At 40.2% G+C, this 18,645-nt stretch overlaps 1 protein-coding gene across 1 annotated transcript; it reads left to right on the top strand.

The window, feature by feature from the left end:
• The first annotated feature begins 3,852 nt into the window (after positions 1-3,852).
• ppiaa (peptidylprolyl isomerase Aa (cyclophilin A)) lies at positions 3,853-8,976 on the top strand. Its single transcript, XM_048243076.1, has 5 exons — positions 3,853-4,006; positions 5,959-5,989; positions 7,616-7,704; positions 8,455-8,627; positions 8,712-8,976. The coding sequence occupies exons 1-5, from the start codon at positions 3,938-3,940 to the stop codon at positions 8,842-8,844; spliced, it is 495 nt and encodes a 164-aa protein (XP_048099033.1). The 5' UTR covers positions 3,853-3,937; the 3' UTR covers positions 8,845-8,976.
• The last annotated feature ends 9,669 nt before the right edge of the window (positions 8,977-18,645 follow it).

Genomic DNA, 18,645 nt, shown 5'->3' on the forward strand with positions numbered 1-18,645 from the left:
TTTTCCCTATATGTGTGTCTATCTATTTAACCAACAGCAGGAAATAACAGAATATCCAAATTTTTTCAGTAGGCTAGCCTACCATTGTTGCAGAAATCACGTATAAGAAGGTATCCCTTCGATTTCTGTTTATTTTCGCATATTCCAACATAAGGAAGCAGCTTGAGACTCCCGTCATAATCGTCATGAGGACATTCCTCCCAAATGGCCCTATCACGTCTTTGAACTGATGTCATGAGGGCGTGTTTTAGCTCGTGCAGCTCGTGAAAGGCAACTGCAAGATCTGTCTGCAGGCTAAAACTCCCGCGATATTTTAAGGTCATGTGACATGGTGTCACGGTGGTAAGTCCCTCCCCGGCTGACAGAAGTCGGACAGAATTTCTAACCAGTATGCATTGCGTCCACCCCAGTATGCATTGTGTTCAACCCAGCATGCATCACATCAAGTCAGATCTGCACAGATCTGCCTCAAGTCGAACACACCTATTGTCTAATAAGGGGAGAACCACCACTCTCGGGAAACTTCCGGTTTCTGAACTGGTTGCAGTTCCTTTTTTGGTTCCACATGAGGGCGCTCACGAATAAGTGCAGAATGAATGGAGGCCTATGGAGCTGTACCCCTCAAATCCACTTTTCTCGGGATATCATTTTTTGCCCAGAAATTCGTATGTTGCAGCCGAAAGAGGAGGCAGAGAAAATACAAACCGCTGAGTATTATATTTTTTGAGTCACTTATTTGTTCTAAAAAGCCTTTCAAATGTGTCAATGGCATCATTCATTAGCAGAAAGCTAGTGTGTTGTGGGCAACAACGACCCAACCTGTAAGAAATCGAAAGGACGTGACTACTCGTTCATTCAACTTTTGACCTATAATCCATATTGAGCTTGCAGAAACCACAATCAAATATTCAATTTCTCAACGACAACCAGTCGTTGAAAGAGACAAATTTAGCCGTCTAGCTCCATAGACCCCCATTGTTTTTGCACTTATTCGTGATCGCCCCTAGCGGAACTGCAACAGATTGCAGGTACAGTGGAGTTAATAGGGAGTGATCCGGCTCTCCGTAAACGGGCTCTGCCAGTAAGCATTGCGTCCATCCCAGTATGCATTGTGTTCAACCCAGCATGCATCACATCAAGTCAGATCTACACAGATCTGCCTCAAGTCGAACACGCCTAATGTGAACTTGGGAATTTGCCGTTTTTGTCACTCGAAAGCTGCATATCTTTCTTTCACAAGCGTCTTACACTACATTTTAAGCAAATACAGTTGTTTATTTAGGATTATGGTTATGGTTATGGTTATGGATTTGGCAGGCGCCTTTGTCCAAAGCGACACACAAATACAAAACAACATAATATTTAAAATTGAACAGGGAACAGATTAGAATGTTGGTCAAATATAATGAGAATAGTAATAATAAACAACAATATCAATTCAATCAATAGCCTAATAAAATAAGCAATGAAAATGAGGGGAAAAGCAATAATTAACAATAATGTCCATTCAATCAATAATATAAAAACAATGACATGGTAAGACTGGCCTATACACGGGTTTCCCGTTTACCAACAAAACTAAATGCGCGCGCAGCCGTGAGGCAGGAGATGCTTGGGGGGCATTCCATCAACCTTGCTAATGAAGGCGACGCTTAACAGAAATAGCCTGGCTTGAACTAGCGTAGACTTTCACTTGGGGCTGAAGCCGTTCCATTAACTGAAGTTAGCGGCATCTTGGCCTCGTTTATTCAAGCGAGGTTTAATTCAGCTTCATCTCTGCTTGTGCACGAGGTAGAACAGTAGACCAAAACAGTAGATTGACGAAAAGAGGATATGTGTCGTAAAATTAAGGCAATACTAGACAATTTATGTTCGATTTGAGAAGCAAGCGCCATCTACAGGATTTTCATCGAAAGTCATCAAATTTAACATCGAGAGAAAAAAAAGATAGTTGTCTACAGACATGGGAGAATAATGAAAGCATAAGCCTACATTTAAAACAACAATGCTAATGGTTTGAAATAAATTGCGAATTTGATTAGCTTCACTCTATACAGCCATACAGTCTATGCTTGAACAAAACGAGTGAATGAATAAATAGTAGGCCTATACTAAAAACAACTTTGGCATATGGACATTCAAAACTATCTATAGCCTACGTTCTTAGATTACTGTAAAAGAGTTCACTCCAAATTATTATCTAGGTGTAGGTGGTCATAAAATAAATTATTATCAACATAATAGTATTGTCTCCCATAAGTCCCAAAGTGTTTGAAATATAATTATCTGAAATGCAATATGGCTTTCAATTTGTCATTTATGCCTAGTATTTAATCTGTGTAGCACACAGTTGATTTGACATTCATAAACAATCGTCGACACATGAAGCAGTTTTAATTATTAGCTGCCTATAGGCCTACAGGCTACAGAATTAATCCTTTGGCTTGCATCAGATATAGCCCACTGGCAAAGCATATTAATGTCAATGAACAGCCTACCAAATGTACATGACCCTTTATCAACAGTATATGTCTTTCAGCATAACTAAAAATGTCATTATCAAGGTGATAAGCTATAGCCTTAATACTCGTATGGGAAGCGAACCTGTGAACACGCAAGAATATAACTCCTTTGCTGCGTCGTCTCGCTGCACGTCACGCCACCACAGAACGTAAATGACGCAGAGTAGCAAGATCCCTAGAACCACACGCACGTGAAGTTAAAACATTTTAAGTCGCATAATCTTCATAAATTCTTTGGAGCAAGTGGATGTGTAAATCCATGCTTGGTGACATTGTCGGAAAAAACATTTCTAGGCCTACTTCTATTTTTGAAGTTGTAGGCTACAGGTGACGAGAGCACAGGTTTATGGAACCATATCTTTTTGGACTCGTTTTCCGACTGATTGTTTGTTTTTTTTGCAACACAGCTTAATTTAGCTTGAAAGTTAACCTGCTACGGAGCAGGTTAGTTCTGTGGCATACATTCCCATGGTTACCAAGCTGGGATTCACGTTAACCTCATTAATGGAACGGAATTCTCACTAAAATTAGCAAGACTTATCGAAATAAGCCAGATTTGGCCTTTTGCGAGGTTGATGGAATACCCCCCTGGTGGCCGTCCACAACGTTATAAACCTAAATAGTCAGCTGCTGTAAGCTACAATCTGATTTTTTGTATACCCCTGTTGTCTCAATGATAATAACATCTCATTTCAGACTATATTTCAAAGTTTGACGTTCATTTGCATAATATAACATATTTTGTCATTTTTGGCGAAGACATGCATTCCGTTAGGGATATTGAACATATTTAACATTCTCTAACCATCGTGATTTCGAATTGGTGCAGTTTTCAGGACAAAAACTCATTTTATTCTTTTGTTCTTTTGCATTGCTCTATGCTGTTCTATGGTGCGTTCTGCCTCTTGGTTGCACACGCATGTTTTCGTGACGTTGCATAGAAATCCATAGGATATCAATAATAACCAATAATGTCAAATTAATCAACAGCCTAATGAAAATAAAACAATATTATACAAACCATAACACATAAGCGCTTAAACAATATAACTTAGTGAGTGTATGTTTTAACCTTTGTTGTGGCATCCGTGTTTGTCACACATTCCGACGGCAAAGCACATGAACGCTTGCTGTCGGAAAAACAAAGTAGCCACGGGGGCGGTCCTTGTCATTCCGAAGTGCCATGCAACGAAGGTCCAGACGAACTTTCCAATCTCAAAAGTTGTGGGCGGGGCTAAATTGTTAACGGGCTCTGACGACAATGACAGTCAAGAGCTGTCATTGGTGAGACTAATCTGAACTACGCCCCATTCGCTTCCTTATTTCGCTGTCGCCTTTTGTCTGCCTTTCTTGAGAGAGCCAGTTTCGGAAGGCCCACGCGGTGCAAGTGTTTCGATCTTTTTGTCTTGTTAAATATGGCTAACCCTAAAGTTTTTTTTGACCTTACTGCCAATGGGCAGCAAGTTGGTAGAGTCATCATGGAGGTAAGTCATAAACTGTGCTTGAGATGCCTTGTAATCGTGTGTATTTGATTGAAGACGATGCTTAGCTGGAGGCTTAGCTTAAAATTGCTAATTAATGTTAGGTTAGCTCTTCATGCCATTTATCGTTGTCTGTTAACTTAAGCCACCTGGTCAACCATGTTTGCAATGAATAGTAGGCCTATGGCTTTGTTTGGGTGCAGCCTTAACGTAAGTTTGTGCGCGCAATATTCATTTTGCACTGCAGGCATCTTGGTTTGGCAAATCGGCTATTGCAGGACTTTATAGAAACGTGGTTGGTTGGATTAGCTTGCTATATAACAGGGCGGGATTGGGTAGCGCATTGGAGGGCTTCCTAATATGATAAAACTGAAATGGATAGCTCCATAATTTGAATTCTATTTTTTTTTTATATAAATTGGTACCGTGATGTTGGCTTACTGTAACGCCAGACATGTAGGATGCATCTACTCGTAGCGAGGTGATTGAACGTTGGGTTGCTCCATATATTCCGGCCCCCACAATGAATGAAACTGCTCGGTTAACGTTAGCTATCTGTCCTGTGTTTTTACTTTCACCTCATGCGCAACAGATCAATAAAGTTATGATTGTATATAGGAAACTTCACAAAGGTATACTAACAATCGTCTAAGTGTGAACTCTGAAGACGGCGGTGGGACTCAATTCATAACACGCGGTCTTTCTATCCGTCCGTGCATTTCATGGAAAATCTGGGGGGGCCTCAATGTGGGGCGGAGCCCAAAATCAGCTTGTCATTACCCGTTGACCTCTCTGTGTCCATCTATTTACCCGGACTCTGAGTTCAATTTTTCTCAAGGTAGCCTAATCTAAGTAGGCCTAGCTACGCTAAGATCATTACATCCAGTCTGCATAAACATAGGCCTATAGTAATAACATTATCAATGCATTTGATCTCTAGCCTATCGGTATTTTCTTTATAGAATAGTTTAGTAGCCTCTGCGAGTCCCAAAGGGAACATGCAACAATGAACCTCTTTAGTATTCCTATAATAGGCCTATATGGTCAACAAGGTCTGCTAAGAGTAGAGAACATAATATTGGCCTCTATTATAGCCTATTTATACATAAATTTAATTGGGTGATAACGGCACAAAAATCATATAACTCGCAATCAGAAGTGTTGGCGCGATAAAATCAGTTCATTTTGCCATAGAGACGGGTGTTACAACTGTTATTTTCATTTAATTGCATTTGCTATGACTATATAAATGGCACTCGTGTTAATTTGAAACAGGGACTGAAGATATGAATGACATGCGATTTAAGTTCACACTTGCTCAAATTTCACGAAGCAAACTTAAACAAACGGTTGCGGTTTAAAAAATAAAAAATCGCGATGCTTGAATTTTGCACCTTTTTCCTTATTATCTCTGGTTGTATTTAAGTAGACCTTCATATTTGGATGGCTGTAAGATTCTACATATAATTAGCCTACATGTGTCTATTTACGTTTCCGTAGCTACACCATATCTTGAGAATAAAATACTGTTACATTTGGACCAGTTCGCCCCTACGCATTATAGGCTACCCTACTCAGTAGGCCTACTGTTAGCCTAACAGTCTAACCTCTGTGGTTTTTTTCTCTTAAAGTTGAGGATATGCTTTTATAGATTTAAGCATTCTTCCTAGAGATTATGTTGAGAAATATAAATTGGACAGTAGGAAACAAGGTAGGCCCTACGGACATGGTCAGCGTGAGAAGACGTGCTGAAGGTGGGCTGAGCTCAACGTTGCCCTCCGCCCCACATTAAGCCCAGCCCCGATCTGCAAGCTGCAGCCAGGGGCTTCTCGCTGCTGCTGCGTGAGCTAGATGTGTTGATCCATTTTTGATCAAGCCAAAGGCTGGATTGTATTGTACGTAAGAATGGATTGGAGTGTATCATTGTTTGTAACATTTTTCCCCTCTCTCCATAGTTAAGAGCTGATGTTGTCCCTAAAACAGCAGGTATGTTGGCTTTTCATTAGTGCATGCACCTTTCTGAGCTTAAACTGCTTATCAGTATAAGTATATATACTCTTTTGATCCCGTGAGGGAAATTTGGTCTCTGCATTTATCCCAATCCGTGAATTAGTGAAGCACACTCAGCACACAGTGAACACAGTGAGGTGAAGCACACGCTAATCCCGGCGCAGTGAGCTACCTGCGTCAACAGCGGCGCTCGGGGAGCAGTGAGCTGTTAGGTGCCTTGCTTAAGGGCACTTCAACCATTCTTACTGGTCGGGGTTAGAACCGGCAACCCTCCGGCTACAAGTCCAAAGTGCTAACCAGTAGGCCACGGCTGCCCCAAAGATTATCATAGACATGAAACACTGTTGAATGGGTGTGATGGCAAGTGTGTTATTTATTAGTGGCGACTGTTTTAAACGCGTTTCATCCAGTCCATCTAGTTGCAGTGTTTGCAGGTGCTAGGCTAGTGCAAGTCATCAGTATGTGTTAGCCTGCCACTAAAAACAGTCTTACCCACTCCAAAGTACATCTGAGGCAAATTCCAGACAATTGATGTAAATGTCTGTGTTGATAGAATAGTGTTATAAAACTACCTCTGAATAGTGTAGTGAATAGAATAGTGAAATAAAACTACCTCTGCATCACATTGCAATACTTATACTTTGTTCCCTGAAGTTGGTAGTGGGCATATAAGCAACGGCAGCGGTGGACTGATTCGCCTTATTCACCTGGTGGCCAGAACAAGGTTAAAGGGTTCACTTGCCATTACACCTCAGTCCAGCAGATGGTGGTGGTAATGGACTCTGTTTGCAAACTGCCAAAAAGCTCACCGAAAAAGAAGGGTTTACTGGCCTGCTCTTCAGTGAGTTTTTTTTGGCAGTTTGCAAACTGTGCATTACCACCACCATCTGCTGGACTTGGGTGTAATGGCAAGTGTACCCTTTAGCCTCTTTCTGACCGCCGAGTGATTAAGGCGAGTTACCTAGGCGCTACTAGGTATCCCGGTTGGAGTGCGCTTCTCTTTACTTTTCGGTACTACTAACCAGAGCAAGATAATTCTGCCGCTGCTAAGAAACTAGTCCCTCAAAATGTAATGCAATCATTGAAATACAAGGATAGAATAATGTTAGAAATAAAACTAAGACATTTACATTGATACTCTGGTGTTATAATTTATTTGCCTCGGGTGAACTGTGGAGTGGTAAGACTATTTTCAGTGACGGTGACTTGCGCTAGCCTAGCACTGGCTAGCAAACTGCAACCTTGTTCTCTCTTTAGCAACTCGCTACGGCTATGCACTGTGGCTATGCTAGGTCAACAATTCCCCTATTACAAGTCTGTTTACCATCAAATTGGCTTCTTAAAGGTTATATTTAGATGAGAACTTGCATAGTGTACCTTTAGTGTCCACGGTCCACCTTGTCTCTCCATTGAACTAGGAATAATAATCCTAGGCACCCTAGCAAACACCTCAATAACCCAAGCCTAACCCTAGCAACCACTTTGCATGCAGTGTTAATTCCTTTAGGAAATTAATTTCAAGTTTGCAGTGTGTCAAGTTTCATCTGTCAAGTTCAGGTATACATTGTTACCAATAACCTGCTTTTTTGGCCAAACGTGTAGAGAACTTCAGGCAACTGTGCACAGGAGCCCCTGGATTTGGCTACAAGGGATCAACATTCCATCGTGTCATCCCTGACTTCATGTGCCAGGTGAGCTGTATTGTCGCCTGGAAGGAAGGCGGACATTCTTGGGAAATGACTTGGTCGCTTGAAGATCAAATGGACAGTTTCACTTCAGCAGCAGTGAAGTCATTCTAAGGAAATCTTTAACCACCTTTTCCAATTGGCTTGTGAAAATATGCAAAGATTTAGAGATTGTAGAGATTTGTCTTGTGCGATGAAGACATGGTATATGTCCAAGAATTGATCTATTTTTGATTTTGGAATAAATTAGTTGGTCAATTGCAAAAGCAGCAAGCTATACCCAGCAATAGCCCAGTTGGTACTAATAAAAGCTTACTGGAATGTTTATTAGTCTCGTGCAATTCAGAAAAGAAACAAGTAGATTTATTTAATGGTTTCGGTGTCTTGTCTGAACCCACCCTAAATGTTTCAGTTAATGGGTGAATCCAATGTTTCCCACACTTTGATTTATTTGTGGTGCACAGTCACAAATTCCACATTGACCACCACAAAGTTGAGTGCTTGGGATGCCTGCAAATACAATTCAACTGAACATTGAACAATACATACACACATGAGACCGTAAATTATTGTTTGCAATGTGTTGTCCGGGACCACAAAGCTACTTGGTCCATAGCCCTGAAGGCTGGTGGGAAGGATGGATGTAGACCATATAGCATCAATATGATGTTGCAGATGGCAAACTAGTTGCCACTAAATCATACTTGAAACTATGTTTGTTGGACACAAAATAAATTGATTAACTGATTTCTCCAGGGTGGTGACTTCACAAACCACAATGGAACTGGTGGGAAGTCTATCTATGGTAACAAATTTGCAGATGAGAACTTCACCCTGAAGCACACTGGTCCTGGAATCTTGTCCATGGCCAACGCTGGGCCCAACACAAATGGCTCCCAGTTCTTCATCTGTACTGATGAAACTACCTGGTGAGTGTGCCCCTCTTTTAATATAACCTTAAATGTAGTCAGTCTTCCTTAGCCATAACATTGTCTTCTGTTTTTACTTCACAGGCTTGATGGGAAACACGTTGTGTTTGGAAGTGTCGTGGAGGGCATGGACATTATAAGGAAAGTGGAGAGTTATGGTTCAAAGAGTGGCAAGACTAGTGCCAAGATAGTAGTTGCAAACTGTGGCCAGCTGTAGAGCTGTACATGGTCTTCAATCTATTCTTGATGCTCTCCCTTCAATATCCTCCGTAAAAAGTGCTACATTCCTAGCATTGGGGGTGTGTACTGGGTTGTGCTTTTTTCCCAATATTAAATGTATTACAGCCTTTCTCTGTGTTTGAAATTTACCTTTTGATGTATTATCTAATCTATTCAAAGGTTTCTCTGTAGTTCAGAGAGATTTATAAATCACATACATAGTTATATTAGTATATAACAAGCAGTGAAATGTAAGTCTGGTTAGCTTCATGACTGAAGTAGAAATAAGTAACATTAAAAGCAGGAGTTAATACATAATCCAAAATAATAGAATAATAAAAGTAACAATAATAATAAATAACTCCACTCTCTGCAAGGCGTTGCGGTCTTTCTCGGTGCTGTTGGCATACCACACCGTGATGCACTGTCAGTATACTCTCTGACCCCAGTGTAAAATGTTTTTAAAATCACTGGGGGGGAACCTGAATTTCCAGAGTTGTCTTAAATGGTACATTCGTTGTCTGGCCTTTTTAACCTGAGCTTGGATGTGAGTACCCCAGGTCAGGTCCTCAGATGTGTACTCCCAGATATTTAAAACCACTAACTCTCTACCTGTGTTCCATCAATCAAGAGAGGGGTGTAAGTCCGCTGATGCCTCCTTCTGAAGTCTACAATTAGCTCCTTGGTTTTGCTAACATTCAGTTGGAGACAGTTTGCCCGACACCAGGCAATCAGCTTTTTCAACTCTTCCAAGAAGGCTGCCTCATTGTTGTTGGAGATGAGGCCCAGGACTACTGTATCATCAGCAAACTTAATGATGGAAGTGGAGCTGTGAGATGAGTCATAAGTGTAGAGAGTAGAGCAGTGGGCTCAAGACACAGCCCTGTGGAGCTCCTGTGTTCAGAATGATGGAATTTGAGGTGAACTGGCCCATTCTCACTACCAGGGGTTTTTAAAGAAAGTTTAAAACTTAGTCACAGAGGTGTTTAGTCCAAGATCTTTGAGCTTAGAGTCCAGCATGTGAGGAACAATGGTGTTGAAAGCTGAACTATAATCAATAAACAGCAGCCTCACATAATTCCCTTTTCCACTGTCAATATGCTTAAGGGTGGTATGAAGGACATGAGAGATGGCATCCTCAGTAGATCTATTAGTGGTAAGCAAATTGCAGTGGGTCAATAGTGTTGGGGATGGATGAGCAGATTATGTTTTTAATAAGTCTCTCAAACACCTCACAATGTGAGGGCTGTAGGTCGATAGTCGTCTAAAGGGGAATACTTCCTGGAATTGTTTTGCACAGGTCTTACAATGACCGGTAAAACTTCAGTGTGAATAATATCTAGATGTGTATCCAATGGGTTTGCAGTTTGATGTTGAGCAGCCTGTGACACTTTGAATTGCAAGTGGGAAAGTAAACCAGAGCTGGACCGCCCCATATGTGCACTATGTACGTAGGGCTCCGCAAATGAATCGAGGCCCCTCGCCTCTCCTTTGTCAAGTTGACGAGTTGGTATTGTTGATGAGATTAAGAAGCAGAACCATCAGGGCATAAGAGTAACTCCATGCGTTTGAACTGTAGGAACAGTAGTTTTCTTTGTGTAACTTGTGTTCCTCTTCAGATAGTAATAGTTGTTTTTTCCTGTGAATCGAAGTGGTCGTGTCATTCTACCCTTCAGAGGGGAGAAGGCTAACGGCTCCCAGTTGCGTTCCGTCAACGCATGTTCCCGTCTGTAGCTATGCAAATGACTTGAAGTATAACTGTAATATGATTGGCTGGTGCCTTCTGTTGTCTGTTGGTGCAGCAAAAGTTGAACTCTTGGACGGGAGCGACGCAACAGACACACAATTCAGTTCGGCGGGATGCTTCTCCAGCACGGCACCGCGCGCATCTGTGTGTGGGAGCCATAAAATCATCATTGTTTTCATGAGTAAACAAAACTAGTCAACTAGAACTACACTGCAGACATTAACCACAAGCATTTTACACAGCTAATTTAAGACATTTTATATTATCCTCACGTTTATGCATATACTCAGAGGCGTATCAAGCTTTTTAAAAGTGGGAGGAGGGTTGTGGGACAGGGAAGTGAAACAATCCGGGCAAATTATAAATAACTCCCTAGGGACATTGGAAGTATTTTCTGAGAGGGGGTGCGGACAATATTGGGTGGTGCCCAGGAGTTTCTTCCCAGATTTTTTGAAATTCTGGTTGCTAAATACAATTTTAATGCAGTTTGGGAGGGACCGAACAAGCAGCACCCCTCTTCTATGTGGCCTACATTATCTGCTATCACTTCACTGCTTGAAACAACCCTATGGAGGCATATATCTAATCTATATCTAATGTTATCAATGAAGAAAACATAGCAGAATGTTTTTTGCAAATGGGTTAGCACAACCATAGCTTTAGGTGAACAGAGATGCAGATCATCTAATTAATTAATGTATTTGTGCAAGCCCATGGTCTGCGGTCACTCCAGCGAGACAAGTGAATGTTTTTAAAGCTGTCATCGCAATAGGCTATTTGCTATGATATAGGCCTAGGCTACCATCGCAATAGGCTATTTGCTACGATATAGGCCTAGGCTACCATCGCAATAGGCTATTTGCTTTGAGGCCTAGGCTACCTCTGTTTTTGCAGACAACAACCTAATTTTGAGGTATCACTGGGCTATTATGCATAGGCCTAAGCCGCCTAACTATAATATCTATTAAGTAAAGGTAAAAGACAGAATGAAAGAACTGTAAGATCAAATTCAAAAACATTTGAAGTCTACCCAAAGCATGTTTGCAAACGTATGCAAAGGGAATATAAATAAACTGTTGTATATAGCGTATCAGCTTAATGTCAATTTAAAGACATGAATTAGACTATGCAGTTTCCATGGATAGTAGGAGTCCACGTCCTGTGTTGTTTAAAATATTGTTGCTTCTAGCCCGTCATCTCCAGCGGAGGGACGCACACACATTGCATGAGCGCTCATACCAATTGTAGGCTATGACTCTACGGTTGATGACACCAAATTAAAAAGTATATTTCCTAATTGGGGAAACTCAGTTTCTTTTTCTTTCAGTCTGCGGTTCCATAATACCAATACCAAATCATCAGACGCTGCAGATCATAGACAGAAAAAGCATAATTATGCTCTGAGAACAGAACGCAGTTGCGTGTCAAGTGTGGATAACAGAAACAACAAGAGTGGCTTGGTGCACGCACCCTCGCTTTCAACGTCTTGACTCCCTGCATTTCTACATTTTTGTGAGAAAAAGTGGGGGGATAGAATCGTGTTTCAGCCAAGGTGGGGATTTTATAACACCCATAAACCCCCGCTTGCAATGCCCCTGCATATACTTAACTCTTGTGTATGCATGCACCACCCTCTGTTGGTTCCGTTCAAAACTGGTAGAAATGCGGACTGGTTCTCTAGATAGCACCAAGGTTCAAACAATTCTGAACCGAACTAGTTCAAGAACGCTCTCTGTGGTCGATGTTCTTGGAATTGTTTGGTTTTAGGATCACCAGTGATGTGAACGATCAAGCATTGACTAATATTGTAATACTAAAATTTGAATATTACCAGTGGCAATAAAGTGGTCACTTTCCCACCCTGCCTGAAATCCTCAACTATATTTCCCCTGCCCAATAAACCTCACATCTCTAGCCTCAACCACTGCCGACCAGTGGCACTTACCCCAGTGGTAATGAAGTGAGAAACTGGTCCGTAGTCACATCACAGCAGCCTTGACCCCCACCAGTTTGCCTACAGAGCGAACCGATCCACAGAGGACGCCATAGCCATTGCACTCCATACTGCACTATCCCACCTGGAGCAGCAGGGAAGCTATTGGAGATGCTCTTTGTGGATTATAGCTCTGCATTCAACACCATCCTCCCTCACAAGCTAGTGGTCAAACTGGGGGACCTGGGGTCACACAAAACCTGCATGTGGATCAATAGCTTCCTCTCGGACCGCAGACAGAGGGTCAGAGTGAGCCACCACTCATCCATGGCCCAAAGCCTCAGTACTGGCTCTCCCCAGGGCTGCTGAGTCCCTTGCTCTACTCCCTCTACACACACCACTACTCCCCTGTCCATCACAGCAACACCATGATGAAGTTTGCAGATGACACCATGGTTCATCTCCAGGGGGTTCGGGGCTGCCAACATGGTGCCAACAACCATAGACTACAGGAGAAAACAGATCCCACCATTAATCATCAGCGGGGACTGTGGAGAGGGGTGGCAGACGTCCACATCCTGGGAGTCCACATCGAGGACAGCCTATCCTGGAGCGTGAACACCTCTGAGCTGCTGAGAAAGGCCCAGCAGAGCAGAACTTTCAGTGTTTTTAATGTCTTCGTAAATGAAGTTTAATTAAAAAGTGTTTCATTCATCCCGGTTCTCCCCTACATCTGTCGAAGAAACTGATAGTCATATCATTCATAACCTGCTTTATATAACATTTTATCTCAACACCATCATGACTAGCAAGCTAGTCACAGAAAAAGTAATCCTACCAATCGAAATGCTAAAAAGAGTGATGTTTAAAAACAGGACAAGGGGATTGGTGGCAAAACCCTCCCAGTGTGCTTTTTGACATTCTGCATAATGTGAAGAGTTTTTAGCAGACATTAGGGAACTCAAGGATAAAAAAACACTACATATGCAAAACATGGTCAAGCAACTTATTTCAGTCTTTGGACACACGTGCACACACACAAATAATTCAATTGTCTTGTTCAGAGATAGATAATTTATTGATTAAGGGGAAATTCAAGGTCTTAGGAGACATCACACACAACATGCACTTACAGTAGAAGATAAAAAATACTAAGATACTAAACTAAATCAATCTGCTTGTCTGGGTCATGCAAAATGTTCTGATCAGAGTTAACCTCATCTTATGCCTCATCAGCGGTGTGCTTCATCAGGGCAATAGCTTCCTGATAAAGATGCACCGATATGGAATTTTAGGGCCGATAACGATAACCGATATTTATTGGTTTGTTGTGGCTGATACCGATACGATAACCGATAATATTACTCTTGAAAAAAAATTGTGAAAAGTGATTTGGGGAAAGCATTTAATAAGCATAATTTTATTGCAGTAATTTTACCTACCACCAAATGATGGACAGAACTCATAATAGTCCTCAATAGTACGGCAGTCAACAACATAACAGTAGCCTAGCCCTACAGTATGTGTGGCTCCTTTAAGTATGAAGGTATATTGGGTGCAAAAGTGGCGAGCACATTTAACTGCAGATTTTGCATGTGCACACTAAAGTCATAAATGTGTAACAGTAAAGTTGAAGTTGTACATATTTTTTTTATATCTTGTTAACACAAAATAGGGGCTACAGGTTCCCAAATCCTTTTTACAGGTACACAAATCCTATCCTGTGAGTCACAACTTTCAAGAGTCACGCACTCGACGCTTTTGCTCCAATCGTTGCAGCGCAGTTGGTGCGAAACACATTTGCACATCCCTGTTTCATAATCGAACATGCACAACATATTTGTGCATTTGTAATACAGATCGCTTTGATTTTCTTGCACGACTACAAGTCAATTGATACAAGTGCTCGAATCTGCTTCTACGAGTGACGATACTTTTCCTCCTGGCTAGGTGATAGGCCTATAATAGGAGCAAAAAGATTTGTATGTGTGCACGTCGAGCGAATCGATCGAGAAAACAAGGCGGCCGGATCTGGATCGCGCTCAGACTACCATTGCCTGCCCATAAGGTAAGTAACATGATAATAATGTGATGTGATAAACATGATAATGAAGAAAGTTACCTTGTTTGTTGGTTTACATTATCATGACAGCTATGTTTAGCTTAGTTTACCTGCTTGCTAAATCCTCCAGTGCCAGATCAAGCTAGCTATCGCTAGATAAATAACTAGTTTAGAAGTACATAAATATAACACTGCCCGTCCAAAATCGTTAGGACACACAATCTGACACAATCGTTCTGCAATTTTCGAACAGCTGACTTGTATCTTAGCACGTAGACTATTGGATAGAGCTAGGTAAGTTAGCAATTGCTGTGCAGACATTATGAATAAGGTCGTAAAACTTAACACCGCAACATTTTTTTCCTCGCTTTATGCAAAGAAAAAATATAAATCATGTGTCCTTCATTGATAAGGAAACATACTGAGGTTACTTTTTATGAGCAGGCAATGGTAGTCTGAGCGCGATCCAGATCAGGTCGCCTTGTTTTCTCGATCGATTCGCTCGACGTGCACACATACAAATCTTTTTGCTCCTATTATATCACCTAGCCAGGAGCAAAAGTATCGTCACTCATAGAAGCAGATTCGAGCACTTGTATCAATTGACTAGTCGTGCAAGAAAATCCTGCGATCTGTAGAATTTTATTAATGAGAAATTATTTCACAGATGCACAACTTCGGATGCATTAGTTCACATTTGGGTTTACAAATGCACGAATGTTGTGCATGTTCTCAGATTATGAAACACGGATGTGCAAATGTGTTTCGCACCAACTCTAACTGCAACGATTGGAGCAAAAGTGTCGAAAGTCGCGTGACTCTTGAAAGTTGTGACTCACAGGATAGGATTTGTGTACCTGTAAAAAGGATTTGTGAACCCGTAGCCCCTATTTTGTGTTAACAAGATATAAAAAAATATGTACAACTTCAACTTTACTGTTACACATTTATGACTTTAGTGTGCACATGCAAAATCTGCAGTTAAATGTGCTCGCCACCTTCATATTTAAGTGAACCTGACGTCAGTGAATTGCGAGTGAATGGCTAGAGAGTTTGAATCGTTTTCATTTAGGACTAAACGCTCATAAACGGCTCAGCTTGGAATAAGCTACAGTATAGCGACCAAAGTTTGTGAGGGAAACTTTGGTTTAGTTTCAACTGCGGGTAACTGAATAAAGCTGCAACTCCTCAGACTGTATCTTATGTCCGTCTACTCTGTTGCGCACAACCTGCTGCAGCAGAAATGAAAGCGTTAGCCCGAAGGTTTTAATAACTTATTATGATGACCTGTCTGGAACTGAAGCACGAATGGTTAGCATATTTCTAGGTAATAATACAAAACCCAAGCTAAAGTAATGCAAATATAATACTAAAACACAACTTAGAACTAGGCCTACTTATGTACTCGTCCCACTAACGAGTGTGTTTATTTGTTTCCCCGACCAGCGCGGTAAAGTGCAAACACACCAGCACAAGACGGTTCCTCTAGATAGGGCTGAGCTCCGCTCTGTTAAGGTTAAATGGCGGATCATTCACGAGAGGATTTTGAGATGCACAGATTCCCAAATGAACGCATATCCACAGATTTTGTTAGGGTGGTGAAATACATTCACACCGCTGACATTATATTGAGGAAAAAGTATAGCCAACCAAGCTCAAGTAGCTCAGTGTATCCAGACGGACCTTACGTAGGCCTAAATTAAGACTTAAAAAATATCGGCGCAAATTATCGGCCAGAATTCTGTTATCAGACCAATAATAATATTTTACATTTTTCACTTATCGGCTAATAATATAATCTGCCGATATATCGTGCATCTCTACTTCCTGATACTGACATTGATCGTTCAACCAGTTAGCTTCTTCACAAGGATCTCTGTCAACTGTTGGTCCACCTGAAATTATTTCAGATAATATGAGTGTTAAATGGTACGGCTTTTCTTTCCAAAGCACAAAGTATTCACAAAATTACAATTAGGCCAGGATGACCAAACAAGGCATGGTATTCTAATAATTTAGAATGAATAACTTGTAAAACTGTAGTTTAATTCTAATACTTCCTATATAAACAGCACATAATTAGGCTATAGGCTACCTTGTAGGGCATGTCAAATCATATGAAGCACGTGAGGGAAGTTGGAAAATACGTGGGGGGCTTCTGCAAATTCAACAAATATGCACGTGGGTGGTTGACATGACATGGCCTTTTTTTGGTCCAATGTGTCAAAAATAAATAATTAAAAAAATGTCAAAAACGATGGTGATATTGTTCAGAAAATGCTGTTTTATATGAACCTACAGAGCATTCATGGGATTAATTGTTTTCACAATTTTCAGCCAAACCAGAAATAGCACACATTTTGATTTTGAATAAAAACAAGAAAATGAATTCATTTTCTGTTTATTCAATCATATATTGATCACCCAGATGCCTACTTGTGAGTCTGCTTGACTAAAAGTTCAGGTATAATATTGTGAAGCCACCCTTAACAAAAACATTTTGTCCCAGAAATGGATATCATATGGTGTGACGCCATATTACTTTTTTTTAAACTGGCATTTGGGCAATTGTTTGGAGACCTTTGGGGAGTAGGGGTCCTCCTTCTTTCAGGAGGAAGAACAACACCTCAGAAGGACACTGAAAGTTACAAGGTGAGTTTTCTCTCTTCATGTTTAAAATTTCAGCTTCAGTTCCCTTTTGCACTGTCTTTTGATGTGACACATTTTACACAAAAATGCCCAAATGAAATTACTTTTCAGTCAATATTACTTTTAAAACTATATTGTCATAGTGTAGCATAAAAGCACATTGCTTAATGTCATGCTAAGTACATGAAACCTCATATGGTGTGACCCCATATCATATAGTGTGACCGGGTTTTCTTGTCACACCATATGATTTATTTGTCACACTATATGATAGAAACTGCATTTTCCTACATAAATAACGTTTTTTTCATACATATGTTTAACTCATAATTAAGTGTAATATATATTTTGACATATTTAACATGATTTAACATTTATTATTTAAGATGTGCAACTATTGCATGTATTGTGAATCACACACACACATAAAACACAGAAATCACCCCCACACACACTCACTCACTCTACAGCCTTGGATACAAAAGATACATATTTGACATTCTAAATATCAATAGCAGTCTGAGAAAATAAATTCTGGTGTTAAAGAAAACAGCAATATTAATGTTGTCTTTAGCACTATAAGTAATTGCAACAATTTAATCTGATTATAATGCCGGATATGTTTTTAAATTATCTGAATAAATTGTTGAATTTGTCTTTTAATATATATAAAGAGAATAAACTCAAAGGGGAACTACAAACATTCAGATTGAAGCCCACCATTGAGAAGAGAAAAACTCAGGGAACCCAAGAGCTAAACAATATTTGGTGGCATTCTGTTTTAGTTGTGATTTCTGAAAGTGAACTTTACATGATATACCTGTTTTAAACTGTCTTTTGTTGCTTGTGAAATAAATACATATAATACACATTTTTGTATTAACAGATTGTTATGTGGTGTTATTTATCATATGGCGTGACACCATACCATTTGAAATTATGAAAATAAAAAGGCTTTTGGGGTCTAAATCATACAAATCTCAATGGAACAGATAGAAAAAAGGATCAGCAAAAGTCACAAGCATTTTCTTTCTTTTATATCAAGGTATGTCAAAATGAATATGATGTTTATTGAAAGATTGAGGACATATGCCTTACTCTGTGTATTGATGAAGAAATATACTGTAAAGTGTAATAAATTTGCACAAGGAAATGCTAGATCTTGATGAAGTAATGATAGAAGGTAATACATTGACTCACATTAAAAACAAAATACCCCATTTTAATTTTACACACAATAACTTTTCATGTCACACCATATGACAATTTTAGTCACTACCACAACTAATTAGTGAATAAATATGAATTTCAACACAAAATCTAAAAAAACATACATATTTTTGGGAATGGAAGGGTCAGTACAACAGGACTACGTGATTTCCATGCCTAATATCTAAAAACATTTTCA

The sequence above is a fragment of the Alosa alosa genome, chromosome 5 (assembly GCF_017589495.1).
Source record: "Alosa alosa isolate M-15738 ecotype Scorff River chromosome 5, AALO_Geno_1.1, whole genome shotgun sequence".
NCBI lineage: Eukaryota > Metazoa > Chordata > Actinopteri > Clupeiformes > Clupeidae > Alosa > Alosa alosa.